Source organism: Glycine max, chromosome 13 (assembly GCF_000004515.6).
Source record: "Glycine max cultivar Williams 82 chromosome 13, Glycine_max_v4.0, whole genome shotgun sequence".
In the NCBI taxonomy this organism is placed as follows: Eukaryota; Viridiplantae; Streptophyta; class Magnoliopsida; order Fabales; family Fabaceae; genus Glycine; species Glycine max.
The window spans coordinates 32,743,074-32,760,300 of NC_038249.2; the positions used below are offsets into that span (position 1 = coordinate 32,743,074).

Below are 17,227 nucleotides of genomic sequence, written 5' to 3' on the forward strand. Positions count from 1 at the left end.
TTTCATGTCCTAGACTAGATACTTTTGATGGTTATTCCTTTACTGTTCATCTACAAAACTTCTTCCAGGGTGTGTTCATAGCATTTTTCAAGATTATAAACGCTTCAACGTGTCAAAAAAATGTGACAGAAGTACAGAACACATCTATGTATGAGTTGGATCTATAATAGAATGGAAAATATGATTAAATTATTTTCACATAAGTTATAAGATGTTTTCGAGAGTTTTCTGAGAGCTTGTGAAATCATTTGACAATTTATGAGTATATCTTAAACTATTTTCATAATTCTCTCAAATATTTACACAAATACTTTGTAATAAGGTCTAAACAAATTAAAAATATACTCTTATAATCATTTATAAAATTAATTTTAAGTAAATGTGAGTCGGTAGTAATGTGATTTTTGTTGGGATAACAAATATTAGTTTAGAGAATTAATTTTGACATATACTTTCTTTGGTCTGAAATATAAAAAAAAATATCACACTAACTAAAAAAGTTAGTTAATTATATTTAATTATATAAATTTTAATTAAAAAGTATTTTTTTTAATTTACCTTTCATTAAAACTTGATATCAAGGATATGAAAAAGTTATTGAAACTAATACCTCAATTAAATGAAAGATATTCTAAAAATAATATTTAATAAAATAAAGATTGTTGAAATTTTCTTTTATATTTGAGATTAACAAAAATATTATATATATATATTTGAAACCAGACAGAGTAATGTTATTTGGATACTTATTTTTAAATTTGATTTTGGGAGTGTATTTATCAAAATAACTTGAGAGTGTAATTAAGGGTATACATGAAAGGTGAAACAAATATGGTGGTTGGGTTGAGATACAATATTGTTACATAATGAGGTATAAGAGCAATTCTAACAATTTTTTTAGGTGGGCGCTTGGTCTATAACCCTTTGACTTGTTCAGGTGACGTAGGTTAACAACGGTGTGCTGGAAAATACCCTTTTCCGTTCTATTATAATTATTCGAGAAAAAAAATTAAAATTGTTGTCATTTTAACATTAAATTATTTTTCACTTATATTTTTTATAATATTAATAATAATAATAAATTATAAATGAATTAATGATGCTATAAAATTATTTATCTATATATTATTTTGTTTGGTCTGTCTAAAACAATCTAACAAAAAAAATGGGACAAAGGAAGTAAAGTGGGCCTTATTGGGTACGAGAGACAAGTCGTAAATGCGATGATACTTGGAGTGCAAGGAATGAAATGTGTATGAAAATTGCATTATGTGGTTGGTGCAAATAAAATATTGGTGCTCTCGAGTAAAAGGCTGAAGTCACATGAATAAGGAACGTAAACTATTGGATTCATGCAGGATATGAATAGGGGTAGCAGTTTTGGAATTGTAAAGTGATTGATTAATGTGTTCTGCATTGATTCGGGTACTGTAGGTGGCGGTTGCATCATTTCAAAGTCAAACAACACATATTGTATGTTAGTGCAAGGATATCTGGGTACATCTTCTACACTTTTCACCCTTATTAATAATTTGCTACTTCACTAATAGTAGTATACATGGAATAAATAGCCTGATTCAAATTGGTGTTGATGTAAAAATTATTTTAATAATTTTAATGAGACTTGAGTCTAAAATTTATAATCATATTTCTAACAGATTACCATACATCATAATAGAAAAAATCTTATTTGAACTCATCCAAAACTCAAATTGAAGCATGTCATACGTGGATCCAAATGTACTTTGATTGTCTTATAGTGTGTTTGTATAACACACAAAAACCAATTCTATTTTACAAAATCACAGTGATATTGTAAAAAACTAGAAATAATTATTTATTATTTTGTCTTCTATTTAACTAATTTTCATTATGAAGTTAATCCAAATACACTATTAAGCTTTTAAAGATATAAAGTTGACCTAGTGATTAAAAAAGAATGAAAGAGAAAAACAGAAAAAAAAATCATAAGTTCAGATATATTTCTAACAAAATTAACAAGCTAATGTCAAGAACAATCTCGTACATTGTTACTTTTCTTAGTGTATGTTTTGCTTATCCTTTTTTTTTTCTTCTACAACCATATGCCTCACTTTGGGATTTTTGATCAAAATAGATTATTTTTGCTAACTAAATATCATTTTGGGTTAGTTTTCAAAGTATTTACTAGAGTGAGTGAGTCATGTAAGATTTTGGTATCCTCAATCAACTCTTTTTTACCTAGGTGACGCCACTCTACAAAGTGTCATCAGTTAAGGTGACTAAGTAGCTTGATAACACTACAAATAGTAACTTCACCTAATCAGACATGCTTCTCTAAGATAGTGTAGTCTTTCTGACTTGGTAATACCATCAGGTGACGCTAGGTTGGGTGGTTTCACTTCATTTTTATTTAATAATATTTCTATTAAATATTATTATAAAGCTATAATTTTACCTACTAAATTTTTAACAAACTATTTTTTTCTACAAAATTAAAAAATTCCCAAAATAATATTCTATTAAACTTTATTCTTCAACTATACTATTTTCTATTAAATTATTAAATAAAACATTTTTTATACAACATTAAATTTGTATACAACTATATTTTTTTTACAAATCACAACATTAAAATTACATACAAATATATTCTTTTGTGGATAGTCAAAAAATGGCCAGAATATATTTCTATTAAATCTTAATATAAAACTAAAATTTTATCTATTTTATTTTAAAACTATTTATTTCCTACAAAACTAAAAACTGGCAACAATGATTTTAAAACTATTTTTTAGTTTTGTAGAAAAAATAGTTTTAATAAAAAAATTTAATAGGTAAAATCATAGTTTTATAATAATATTTAATAAAAATATTATTAAATAAAAATTGGACACTCACACCAATTGTGTAAATTCATATAGGGTGGCACCATCAAATAAAAAAAAATTACACTGTTTTAAAAAAAACATGTTTGATTAGATAAAATCACTCATATTGGTATCAAATCACTTACTCAGTGAATTAGTCAGTGAACCGGTAACGCTTTTCATAATGACGCCACCATCATACGTGACTTAAATCATCATCCTAATAAATACTTTGGAGACCATCCAAAATAATATTTAATAAAAAAATGACCCGTTTTGCTGAAAAAAAAAAAAACCTCACTCTGTGGTTCACTTATCCAGCTTTTGGGTGTGCAGACCATTTACTTTTTGTCTCGTCCAGTCGCTTTCCAAGTTGTGGAGAAGCTAGAGATCAAACCCTAGTTCAAAAATGTTAGACCGGATGCATTAAGTGTCGTTTATTTATTATGTTGTATGAAGAAATGGGGACTGAGGCAATAAATAAAAGACAGAAAGAAAATAGACCCTTAACATTTTTACGTGGCATTATTTGTCCATTTTTGATTTTCAACTTTCTTTTATAAAGTATATTCCCTTTTAAAATTGTAAGTTGTCTTGTTATTTTATTCCACTGTAACCATTTTTTTTTAAATGGACTTTGCTTTTAACTTCAAAAGAGTGAAATCCCTGCATTTATTTAGTCCATAAGAAACCTTACTGAATGAAAAACGGGTGTGCTTAGTTTCTAGCCTATCTATTAAATTTAGTCCTCCTGTTTTCTTTCTTTTCTAGTTGCATTTACTTTTGTTTGATCCACGTAAGAGTGGATTTTTAGCTTTGACATTTTATTTTTCTTGTCTTTTTACACTTTTTCTAGCTAAAGTTTCTGGGTTTGAAGCTAGCTACTTTCTTATCCTTAATTTTGGTTACCTTATCCTGTAATCTTTACGGACATGGCTGGTTGGAGAGAATGGAAGGGGATCATTCCCGTGTTTGAGTAGGTAATGGGAATGGGCTATTATATTCAAACAATTATTCCACAAAAGCGTTACAATTCTTAATTATTATCTCATTTTACAGAAATATTGGCATAAAAGCTTACACAACTCGGTACCAAATGTTTGTTAAGGATTTGGTCCCGAGTATTATACCAAAAGTGGTCGAGCATCATATATAATATCAAACATCTTAATGATTCAAACATTTTTTTTACAAAAAAACTAGCAAAAGTGCTGTCATCGAATACATACATGATAAAATGATGATGATGATGATAAGCAAATATAGAATTTTAAATTCTCACCAACCAAAAATGTCAAAAGGCTTTAACCGAATTCATGCTTGAGTTACAAAATTTTGAAAAGATCCAAAAGTTAAGTCACTAGTTAGTGGATTTGTTAACATGCACCGAGTTCGAGTTTTCTCTTTTGAACATATATATAAGTATTTTATGTCAAATTCTTTGGACAAGAAAAAACTTTTATTGCTTTGAGAAGCAGAATAGCACTAATGTTCGCAAGTGACCAAGCATACTTCAAATAGGTTTAATTAATTACAATAGTTCATTAACAAGAGTAATCACAGATTTTTTTTTTTTGAGGCAAAAGAGTAATCACAGATGGGTTAAACCAACATTAGTTATATACTTATTTACTATATTTTTCTCTTTCATTTAACTTATCAGGGTACTCTTAGATTTTGTTTTATACTACCTTCATCCTTTCATATAGGAATCTTTTAAAAAATTTGTTCATCTTCTTTTATAAAATTCTATCAGATTATCTCTTGTATTAATTTTTTTTTACTATAATGTCGTTAATTATTTTACAATTGTTTTAATTAATAAATAATAAAATTGTAAAATAATATTATCTTCCCATACATTAATTAATTAAGTAAAAAATAATTAGGTAAAAAAAGAGTGAAATAACAAGTTCGAATATAATGTTAAGAATAATTTAAAAAATAATAATTCAAATTATTAATAAATTTAATATCACTAAATAAAAATTAATCATATTTTTTTATTCTTGTAAATTAATTTAAAGTTTCGTTTATAAAAAGACTGATATACATATTGGAAACTAAAAAAACAGAGTGAATTAAATGAAATAACAAAATTTTACCAAATATACATGTGGTACTATCAACATGGTTGTCATGTCCAGGGATTTAGAAACCATAGTGCTTGCAGTTTGACTGTCCCCCAGATGGAACAATAGACCAAGCCATCTGGGCATGGTAGTACTGGTGAGGATCGGATAAGGTTGTAGCTGCTCTGAGGTTAATTACTTTAATTAATTTGATGAACAAGATACCGTAGTCACCTTATGCTCTAAATCTCATTATTACTGATTGTATTTTTTTTTTATTATCATGATTTTTTTTTCTGAAAAAGTTTAACTAAATTAAATCTCGAGATTTATCGATGTGAGAATAAGTCTCAAAGTTCAAAAAACACTTATAGAAATTCCTAATAAGAATTTCACATTCATAATAAGAATCAAATTCATACCTTTTTTTAATATGAACTTATTTTTTACCGATTAAACCAATTTTTATTAATTTATTATCATGATATTAATATAAAATAGTACTATTTATTATTTTGTTAAGTAATCATCTTTAATAAAAAAAAAATTCATTCCAAATATGTTTGTTTTATTCTAATGACTCAAATCCAAGGTATTTTTCAAGAGATTCGAAACTAGTTTTACTCCAATCTATAATATTTGTAGCATTATCATTACTTATCGTCTATCATTACATATCGGGAAAAAAAAAAAAACTAAAACTTATGGCAGATTCCATCGATCATTTATCCTTTTTATAAGAAACATTACTTGTAGGCTTTTACTAAAAATAATGATATAATTGATATTGACATACATATGGATTTTCTTTCTATTGAAATTTGTGTGTGCATTACAAATCTTCAGTTTGTTTATTTTAAACGGTTTAAAGGATTTAATAATACTAATCCTACAAATAATGCTAATATTAATATCGTACATTGCACGGGCAAAATATTAGTACTACTAATCTTACACAAAGGATGGGTTGCTATCTGTGTGACACATTTGGTCTGATGGTCGGCCCATCAATGCAGCGGGAATATTGGTGGCTGTTTTCAGTCTCTCTCATAAATGATGCTTCCTTCCAATAGTTCTCATACCTCCATATGCATAGTAGAATATCAAATTTTCTAAATTTCATATTGTTGGGTTTTTTAGAAAAAATAAATTATTGAAACGGAGTTGTTTGATGGACAGATCATAGCTCAAGTTATTCAAGAGATCACTTAAATTATTTTGTTTTGAGTATCTTAATTTGAACTTTTTTCAAATTTAAAATGACATGGTAAGATTTATTCAAATTCAAATTAATAAATAAACGGAAAAATGGAAACTAAACTTAATTACAAAACTTAGGATATTAAAAGTTAGAATATAGTTATCCGCTAATATGTTTGAATTTGGATAGAAATTATTTTGAATGCATTTTGACTATTATGTATTCTCGATCTCTATATAAACAAAATGAATATTAATAAAACTCAAACCTAAAATATATGTGGATCTCTCACATGTGAACGGGCCAACAATGACACTTTTCTTAGTTTTTTTTTTTTTTTTTTTTGAGGGAACACTTTCGTAGTTAAATAGGGCTAAGTCGTTATTTAAGCATAAAAAGAGTCCTGACATTGTTTAGACAATCCAGGTTGGCTCAAGTTTAATTTGATTTTCTTCATTGATTAATTTTATCAATTATATTAGTTTGAATATGAGCTTTCATTTTAGTTTGTAATATATGTTCTGATAAACGAGCTTCCCACCAGGGGTTTTGACGACCCTGTGATGGTTGGAATTAATCAGTGGCATAGCTGTGCCTTTTGCTGCACCATCTTCGTCAATGGATCACGCTCTGCGCCTGTACGTGTTGTTAGGGTTTTCGGGGGAAGCCTTAATTTCTATTTTATTTTATCGTAACAGATTTAGATTACAGTTAATTAGGAATATAATCTAAAAGGGTGAATTTGTGAACACCCATTCTTATTTTTATCGGAACAGATTTAGATTGCAGTTCTAAATAAGTTGATCATATCAATCTAAACACTACAGCCCATGTATATTTTAGAACTGAGCAATGACTGCTACTTTAAAAAGTGATGAATGGATTTGGATTCCTGCACAAAATCTACACCTTGATTTTATATTTTAATATTAAAAATTAAATAAATATATAAGATAAAAATATATGAAACCATTAGATTACAACTGCAGGGTATATATGGTCCTGAATAAAGATATGCAGGAATTGAAATTTCTGCAGGGGCCAATAATTGGAAGGCTAGTTTTTTAATAAAATAAATGACAACAGTAGAGCTATAGAAAGGATATTATTATAATGAAATTTGTAATTGTTAGAGCTACGTTAATTAGTTCTAACTTTTAGTTATCAATTGCAACTTAGGTGAGGGTTAATTATTTAAAATTAACAGCCTTTTTATCAATGACAGTCTGTTTTCTAATGAGGAAGCATGTAATTACTATCTTTAAGATTGTGTTAATTGTAATATTATTAATGTGGCATAATATATGAATACAAATAACAATTAACAAACAACAATACATTGATGATGATCTACTTAGAAGCAAGAAAAAGACGTATAGTACGTAATATATACATAGATGATTTTTAAAACGTTATGAGAATCTTAATAAAAAATAAAAAATAGTGGCCTGGCCTGCACATGTTACACATTAATTCCATGCCAGATACTCTCTAGTACTAGTACTGGTATATGTATAACCTCACATCACTCGTTATTTCAGGTCTGAGTTATCGAGTTAATATCTTGATGCGGTTCTCAAGAATTAATATTGCATGTCAGTAAATGATAAAACCTCAGAGAGAGAAGCCAGAAACGACGGCTAGTTCTGAAACAAGTAAAAGACAACTAGAGTTAAATTTTGGCCCACGAATTTGGAGCCTCCCATTATAGGTGTCATTAGTACCTAAGCTAGTGAAAATCTTTTGTTTAAAATTTTGAGCCCCAGTTAATGATTTTGTGATCTTTTGTTTAGCTAAATGAGATCTATTAGTGGATTGCATCTTGTCTGTTAGCTGATCATCTTGTCCACCCACCACCCATGAGTATAGGTTTGGATTGGACCATCACCCAAATAAATTAAATTATTGGTTCCTCATGGATACTCCTCATATATACTGTTAGGCAGTTACTGCATATGAACTCTAGTTTTTTTCTGGGAAAACATTTGTAGAACCTTCTTTTTGGTTGTTTACCTTACTTTAAGTAAAAATAATTTTTTATCGTACTAATGATTAATACAATTAAAAAAGTATACCAATTATTTTTATGTATATAAAGAATTGCAACGATTATCTGTGTATTATTAGACTATTCATTAATTAACTCCATTTTTGTTTAGGATAAATATTAGACAAACTCTAATTTTAGAGTCCAATCAATTTTTCGGTTTCCAGTGCAAACCTACGTTTACACTATGCAAACCGCGTTACAGTATCGAAGTTCAACTAATTCTTGCAAAATTATGTATTTATGTTTAACCATATAATTCTAACATAAAACTATTAATCAACGTTAGCTTTTTAAAAAATGCTTTCCAAATTATTTTTTTTCCTTCTCAAAAGCGATCCCCCGCTAATAATCCAAATACACCTAAAATATTATAATTAAATAATCCAAATTTGCTACAAGTAAATAATTATGTTTATAGTATTTATCACAGAATAATTATCTCAAATTTTATAGTTGGTCCTTTAAAAATAAAATAAAATCTTGCATTATCCTCTCTCTCTCTAGTAAGAAGTAGAAATAAGAAATAAGAAGCAATTAATCGCGTCTGTGCATGGGTGTCTTGTCACGTGAATAAATAGTAAAAGTTTGGTTTGCTTGCAAACTTGATGGTGGTTCAAACTTTGTCATGAACCTCACAAACAAACAAGCCTCATCAATACTGAGCGTTTGGGTTCTCCTTTTGTACAAAACGCCATGGCCCCATGGCACCAACAATTCCACTTGACGCACTTTTTGCTGGTCTTTCCCAAAACACCAATTCCCATCCCAAACAATCATGGGCCCTATTGCATCAATTTCTTCTCAATCTACTTCCAACAAAAGGATGAGGGTGTGTGTCAAATAATTCAAAAATCATGTAGGCTTTTTAGAGAATTGTTCTTTTCCATTAGGACCCCATCAAGTGGAGGGGCCCCTCTCTCTCTCTCTCCAACCCAAGTTCATCTCACGCTGTTGCTTCCAATCACCATAACATGCCATGCATGCACTGTTTTGTTTGGCCATGTGGATATTTAGTATCAATCTGATCTGTCCACTCACAGTTGATTACGTTGCTTTCCATAACTAAATGGACAAGATATTTAATCGGCATCAACTTAATTGCCATCTGTTTGTACTCAAAACAAACATGTATCAATGTCATCAAATTTTAATTCACTCAATTAAGAACAAATACAATAGTATTTAATTAACTACTACATATCTTTGCTCAAAAGTACAAACAAAACAATACTCCTTCTGTTTCTTTTCATCCATCTATTTACAAAGAAAAAATAGTTTCTCTTATTTTTTGATGTCTAAGATAACTTTAATTATAAAATTTTAAAATAAGAGAAGAAAATCAAGAGATTTAGGGTAAGTAATTAAATTATATTAAATATGAAGATGGAATTGGACAATGAATTGAATATGGTCTTCTCAGGATAATTTATGACAATTAAACTTAAAGTTGACACTCATTCTCTTGATCATATATATCTCTCAAGTGTGGCGTCAAAATTTATTCTTAAACAAAAATTAAAAAACAATTCCTAAATCCAAAGTCTTCATGACAATCCATGAGCTTCTGATCTTACTGAACATATGGAAAGGAATCTAAAAAATTTATTTTAATTCATTGATTTTTGGTTTAAGTCTAATTCATTGGCCACGAGGCAAAAATAAATAAATAATCAAAAGTCGATGTTTTCTTGTTACAAAATATGCCTCTATCAAATAATTTTAAATTGGTTTTTTTAATGTGTGTTCATATGTAAATTAAATATATTTTATTAAATTATAAGTGTTTATTGTCACTTATAATTGTCTATCTTTTATATATCTCTTAAATTGTAAAAGGTGTTGTGAAAGTAGAATTATTCTTAATTAAGATACTGGCCATCGAATTGTGTTTGGTCGTTATCTAATCATGTTTATATCAATGTGTCTCTATTTGTACTAACTACAATCACCTAATTAGGAAACTTGTTCCTTGCTAATAATATAGAAAATTGTTCTTTCACTAATACTAATTATGAACATAACGATAAACCGAAAATCATTAGGGTAGTATCAAATATCTTTTATGTATATGTTGGAGCAATTATGCTGATGATATAGAACCTAAGACAATTCACGAGTATTTAGAATAATTTGTAACTTATCTGTTATCGTCATCAAAAAAAGAATAAAGGATAAAGAAAATAGGACCACATAGGTGTTATGCAACTTTTTCTTTTTTAGCATTTGTCTAATCTTCCATGAAACACCTTCGGGCACCACTACCCTGCCAATGGTGACATATTATGTATATATAGCTAGCTTATAGTTACTTTTTATGATCGCATATTGATAAATGATTGCCGACCTCAACATCCACAACTAGTAAGTTAATTAATACAAATTAAAGCAAAAAGGGGGAGGGGGGAAAAGCAGCGAACATTCAAAATAAATTTATTTATTTATTAGCATCTAAACCCTTTGATCAGCTGTCTTTCCTTATCATCATATACTGAAAAGAAAACGGAACTAGGACCACAAAATTATATGGTACGACATTTTTTAACTAGATTTTGTGTTGCTGTTTTCCATGAAACATTTTTCATCCTTAATTGTTTTTTACTCAATCTCAATAGCGGACTATTGGGCATATACATACTACACTCGATCGCAAACTCTATGAGAATAATTGTGGACATCGACATCACTAACTTATATATTATTTTTCAATAAAAAAAAATGTTAAAGATTCCCACCGTATTAGTGATATAACGAAAATAAATTCTATTAAAAGTAATTTTTACCTTAAAGTCAATTGGATAAGATTGGATTAAAATCAAACTCAAATTCTAAGAAAATATCATAGTCAATTAATTCTAATTATAATTGTTTAACCTATATATTGAGTTATCCATTTTAGTATCCATCAATCTTACAACTTCGTATTCGAGATGTTTAGCCTCAACGGTATAATTGTGTATTGACTAAAACAATATATATATATATATATATATATATATATATATATATATATATATATATATATATATATATATATTGTTTTAGTCAATACACAATTAAACAACATTGAAATATTTCAACTTTTATTGTAAAATTTTTAATTTATGTAATAACACTTCATGTATCCTGAATGACTAATACATCATATCATTACAAAAACGAAAAATATCTCTTTATTTTTAAAGACTACGTACTAAAATAAGAATTAACCTTGGTAAGATCTATTCACCTGGCTAAATACAATTGATCGCCTATGAAAATTATATCATTTCGTATGAACTTAAATTGAGCAAATAAGAACAAATCATTTTTTTATGGATGTCTTTTTGGTTATAGGGTATATACATCGAGTGCAGCCATGTACAAATCATATTAATTAACATCCAAACTTATTAATTATCATATTAATCAATTACATTATCTAAACTATCTTTAATCATATTTATTTAAGATAATACTCAAATGTGAAGTTATATAAGAGTGTTTTTGATATAATAGTATTAAATAGAGTTGAATTAGTTAAAATTTGAATCCACATGAAGTATTGTAGAAGAGAATCGAATGAACCAAATAATAAGTAGACAATGTTTTAATGTTTATGTATTTCTTTTAGCGGCCATATTTGCTTTTATATAACGGAGCAATGTTAAAACATGCATGTTATCTTTTACTTTACTTTCAATGGGTACATAAAATTAGATGAGCCTTACAAAAGTAACACTGCATGTTTGTTTTAAATTTGCACTCAACCGAAACCTGCACATGCTGGAAACGTGTTTAACATCGTGCTAGGCTGAAAATCTTTACGTTTTTTAGAAATATGTTGACTGAAGCAATTGAGAAGTTTCTTAGCTAGAATTAAATTTTCACACTCAATTTTTAACATAAAATTATTGTACTACAATATAACACAAAACACATGCAAAGTTGGCTGGCACAAGGACCTTCCCGAATTGGCAGAAAATGATAAAAGAAAAATATCGCAGCACAAAACTGGTGCACAGCTAATATTGTCTTCCAAAATATTATGACACACATGCATGCATTCTTAAACAATTCTACCAAAATAAAAGGGATCGATTATCCAACGTATGGAGGAAGCTAGGAAGTTTTGGTTGGCCAAGAACGTTAACAGAGAATTGAAAATTGCGGTACAACTAGATTCCCATGCAGTAGATGTTGTAGCTTGAAAAGGTTAAAAGTCTGAATATGAAAGGTCAGGTCACCACTTACGTTTGGGCCAATGTCTCGTACTGCTCATTGGTCCTACATCTGTTGACAATGTTTTTGATGGTTAGTACTTGCATCCAAACATGCCCCACAATTTCCTCTTCACAGTGAACTCGTGGCCAAAACTGCTTTGCTCAAACCATTCGTATCTCTAGGTAGATGAACATATATATATTTGATTCAACATTATCACTCACTATGTCTCTACATCTACAGGCATTACATTGTCATTCACCGATCTCTTTTCATTTGATATGACTCTCTCTGTGGGCAACCGTGAGCTATCTTGATTCCACATTCTTGATCGTGGTTCTAGTTTATCAAATTATTACACAATTGCTATTCCTGTTTTTGTTTTCTGTCTTTCCAGTTATGTTATTGCTAAAATTCTTGACATTGATGGAATGAACAATGAAGGCCTTCTACTATATTTGAGCTAGAATTGAGATATATATAAGTTGCGGAATAGGTTCTAATTATAGTTCACAAAAAAAAAAGGTTCTGATTATAAATTGAGTGTTATGTCTAAAGAAAAGTTTTTAAATATTAGTTGTCTTGTTACTTAATTTTTCTATTGCTTTTACTAGTATATGAAGAGAATTACTGTAAAATTTACTTTACTTAAACGTGAATATGTATAAAGTACTCTTGAAAAACTCAATTGGAATGTTGTCAATATTCCTAATGAACTTGAATATAGAAGCCACTTCTAGTTCTAGCCGTATGCCTCGAGTTGTAACGAATCTTTGACATATTTTCTGCACCAAATTCAAAACCATCTGGAGAGGATACAAAGTTCAAAGTTTTTTTTTTCTAATTTTTATCTGTGGTCTACGCGGTAGTTATTTTTCAAGCCCATGTTTTTCTTTCAGACGATAAAAGAAGAATAAACTATACTTTGTCTAAAGAGTTACGTATCAAAATTGTGACCAGATTTGAAAAGAATCAGGCATCCGTACCTTTTTTATTGTAGAAATGGGTTGTTTCACTAACTATTAAAATCATAGTTCCAATTTATTATCAGCTTGTATCATGTCGGTATGCATTCAATGCTTATAACTTCGGTGCATGTAGGGGCCTAGTTACTAATTGTCGACGCAAATATTTTCTCTCACAGAACCTCACCAAGTTTTAGATATAAGGTGAAAAAACCCGAAATAAAGTAATATATTGATTAATATACTTATATGTTTGAGTTAAAAATTAATTATAAATCTTCTTATTGCATCTCCTTCGTGTTAATCCTTCTTCTACTACTTCTTTTTCAAAATAAGTAGTATTAAATATATTTTATATTTTTAAGACATTAATTTACATTATAAGATAGTAGAAAAAATTGTAAAAAAAAAGCAACATTGGTTGTAAGCATCTTTCCGAAAGTCAACACAGGTCAACACAAGTAGTTGAAAATAAAAATAAAAATTAGGTTTTTGTCTTTCTTGTGATGATAGATTTAATTCCTTTTAACATTATTAAAATCTTATTTCCTACCAATACTTTTTAGGAAGATTTATCGAGAATTAAGAGTTACTTAAATAATTATGACGAAATAAAATTACTTGTGAAATTAATATCATGTTTGTGTATTTTTTGACGTTGATAACAAAAAGACGTTTGTAAAAGTATTTATACTTTTTTTGTGTGTGTTCAGTTTGTATTGAATCATTAGATTTAACTCAAAATTTATGTATCAATAAATTAGACAAAAAAATCAAAAAACATATGCAATAGTAACTCTTTGAGTAAGTTAAAGTCTCAACCTATCATCAGCGTCTTAATTACCTGGTAATATTAGCTGTTCCTGATTCTAATACTCTTTGTAAAAAAAATCCTTTTCTTGCGGTGAAAATAACAATTGTTATTAGTACAATATTGGAATGGAGGAGTAAAAGAATATTATGGTTTGCATAAAGCATGGGTTGAATAAGACCCGATATTTGAGCGGTAGGTCAGAGAGAAACATGGTTGATTCCTGTAGGCCATGTTTGTCATTGCAATAATGAGAAAAGTAGTGTGAAATAAAAGCTTAACATTAACAAGACATGTACCGCACGGGCAGGCCCACCTAGCTTAGCTTAACCAACGCCCTTCCCATAAATACCACACAACAACCCCTCAAACACACCCTCTCAATGGAGACTGGTGGTGGACGCGATTCTGGCATGAGTTCTGAGACTATCAATTCCTCCACTCAAAGAACTTCAATGAGCAACGAGAGCGTTTGCAGCACCAGCTTCAGCCGTCTCTCCTTCGATCTCCCTCCTCCTTCTTCTTCCCCTGAGACCCTCTTCGTCAAACCCCACCGCTCCTCCGACTTCGCCTACTCCGCCATCCTCCGCCGCAAGTCCGCCCTCACCTTCCGCGACTTCCACCTCCTCCGCCGCATCGGCGCCGGCGACATCGGCACCGTCTACCTCTGCCGTCTCCGCCACGACGCCGGCGACGAGGACGACGACGAGGACCCCTGTTTCTACGCGATGAAGGTGGTGGACAAGGAGGCGGTGGCGCTGAAGAAGAAGGCGCAGAGAGCGGAGATGGAGAGGAAGATTCTGAAGATGGTGGACCATCCGTTCCTCCCTACGCTCTACGCGGAGTTCGAGGCTTCGAATTTCTCATGCATTGTGATGGAGTATTGCTCCGGTGGGGACTTGCACTCCCTTCAACACAACCACCCCAATAACCGATTCTCTCTCTCCTCTGCCAGGTAACGTAACCATCACCTTCTTTCTTCAGAACCTCTTCTCTTCTCGCATCACTCAATAATTATTCATTATCTCACCTTGCGGAAATCTTATTTTGTCTTTTCTTCTCTAAAAATAATTATTTTTCTTTCACTTGTTTTTATAAGTTCAAGTCAACAATTTTTACACTGATATTTTTCATACTTAACTATGTTATAAAAAGTATGCATGCCTTTAAATAAAAAATAATAATTTTTTATTTGTAATCCATGCATTTCATAAAAAAAGATTTGTGTTCTGTTCTTTTAAAATGCTTTCAGAAGTAAAAGTAAATAATTTATAATTTTTATGAACTAAAAAAAAATTAATTATACAATTCATACCTTTAGCAGAAATATAGTTAAACTGATTTTTTAATATATAAAATTTTAAATATCGATAGGGAGTTAAATTGGTCATGAGTTTTATTTTTTTTATCACTCACACCAATTTTTTTTTTTAATTTCTTCACTTAGCTTAAAGAAAATAATTTATTTTTTAGATTTATTTGTTTTTATTATTTCTGAATGTAACATTAATATTGTATTTTTTATTTTTACATAAAAAATACAAATCATAATTTTAGAGAAAAGTTAACTTAATCTTTTAATAGATTAAGCTTTAAATATTTAATTTTTACTTCCCAATTATAAAAGAAGTTATTTGGTATTTTGATGCATTTTTTGTAAACAAGTTAAAGATTTATGTATTTATTTATCCTTTATTGTATTTGAATGCGAAAATTAAAAAAAAATCATATTATGTTTAACATTTGAAAAATAAATAAAACACAATCTGAAAAACAAAAAAAAAAAAAGGGAGTGCATGAACATGGACTTGACTGTGAGATTATGAAGGGGGGAATAGAAGTCAAGTGTTTTGTTGCGTATGAGAAAATTAGGTTTGGTGTTTGTTGCACTAATAATGATATTCTCGTTACAGGTTTTACGCGGCTGAAGTACTGGTTGCGTTGGAGTATCTCCACATGCTGGGAATCATCTACAGGGATCTGAAGCCCGAAAACGTGTTGGTCAGATCAGACGGTCACATCATGCTTTCCGACTTCGATCTCTCTCTATGCTCCGATGCTATCCCAGCCGTTGAATCCCCTGACTGTTCACTGGACCCCGCATTCGCACCCGCGTTACGCTACACTCGCCAGTACTCCACCCCCTTCTCCTGCCTCTCGAACCGCGTATTCCGGTCCAGGAAGGTCCAGACCCTCCAACCCAACCGCCTCTTCGTGGCCGAACCGGTCGGGGCCCGCTCGTGCTCCTTCGTTGGGACCCACGAGTACGTGTCGCCGGAAGTGGCCTCCGGGAACTCACACGGCAATGCCGTCGACTGGTGGTCCTTCGGGATATTCATCTACGAGATGGTGTACGGTCGAACACCCTTCGCGGGATCATCGAACGAGGCTACGCTGCGAAGCATCATCAAAAAGCCCCTCGCATTTCCCACCTCCACGCCCTCCAGTACGCTTGAAATGCACGCGCGGGACCTCATATCAGGGTTGCTCAACAAGGACCCGAACCGCAGGCTCGGGTCCAAACGAGGCTCTGCGGACGTCAAAAAACACCCCTTCTTCGCGGGGCTCAATCTCGCGCTCATCCGGACGGTCACGCCGCCGGAGGTTCCATCACTCAGAAGGCATAAAACGACGCCGTTTTACTACCCCGCCAACGTAAATAACAGTAGACAGCAGCTAACGGCGTTTGATTACTTTTGATTAAAATCCGACGATGGTCGCCCCCTGCGCCACGCCACGTGTTCAGTCGGTGCCCCCCAGTTTTATAATTGGCGGATGGGTGACTTATGTGTATATTTTTTAGTTGTCCTTTCTTTTTTGTAACCCTTTTTTTTAATATAAAATAACATAGTTTGATACTTACGTACATTCAAGTTTCTTTTGACCTTTATATATATTATATTTTTTGGCATGTCGTCCATAAGGTAGATGAATGGAAAGAAAAAGAAAATAAGGAAAAGGAGATAATTTGATTCTTCCCATCAACGTAATCAAATGTGTTTTTCGTTGCCATACCACGGCATTGAGATTTGAGATGATCATCTTTTTCTTTTCTTGCATTGAGATTATCATCTTAATC

General features: G+C 30.7%; 1 protein-coding gene across 1 annotated transcript; it reads left to right on the forward strand.

The window, feature by feature from the left end:
* Positions 1-14,370: 14,370 nt before the first annotated feature.
* LOC100795536 (protein kinase PINOID) lies at positions 14,371-17,008 on the forward strand. Its single transcript, XM_003542897.5, has 2 exons — positions 14,371-15,103; positions 16,062-17,008. The coding sequence occupies exons 1-2, from the start codon at positions 14,532-14,534 to the stop codon at positions 16,846-16,848; spliced, it is 1,359 nt and encodes a 452-aa protein (XP_003542945.2). The 5' UTR covers positions 14,371-14,531; the 3' UTR covers positions 16,849-17,008.
* Positions 17,009-17,227: the final 219 nt, after the last annotated feature.

Coding starts and splice junctions, on each gene's coding strand:
- LOC100795536 (XM_003542897.5), top strand. CDS start 14,532: ATGGAGACTGGTGGTGGACGCGATTCTGGCATGAGTTCTGAGACTATC. Junction 15,104..16,061: donor TTCTCTCTCTCCTCTGCCAG/GTAACGTAACCA, acceptor TTCTCGTTACAG/GTTTTACGCGGCTGAAGTAC.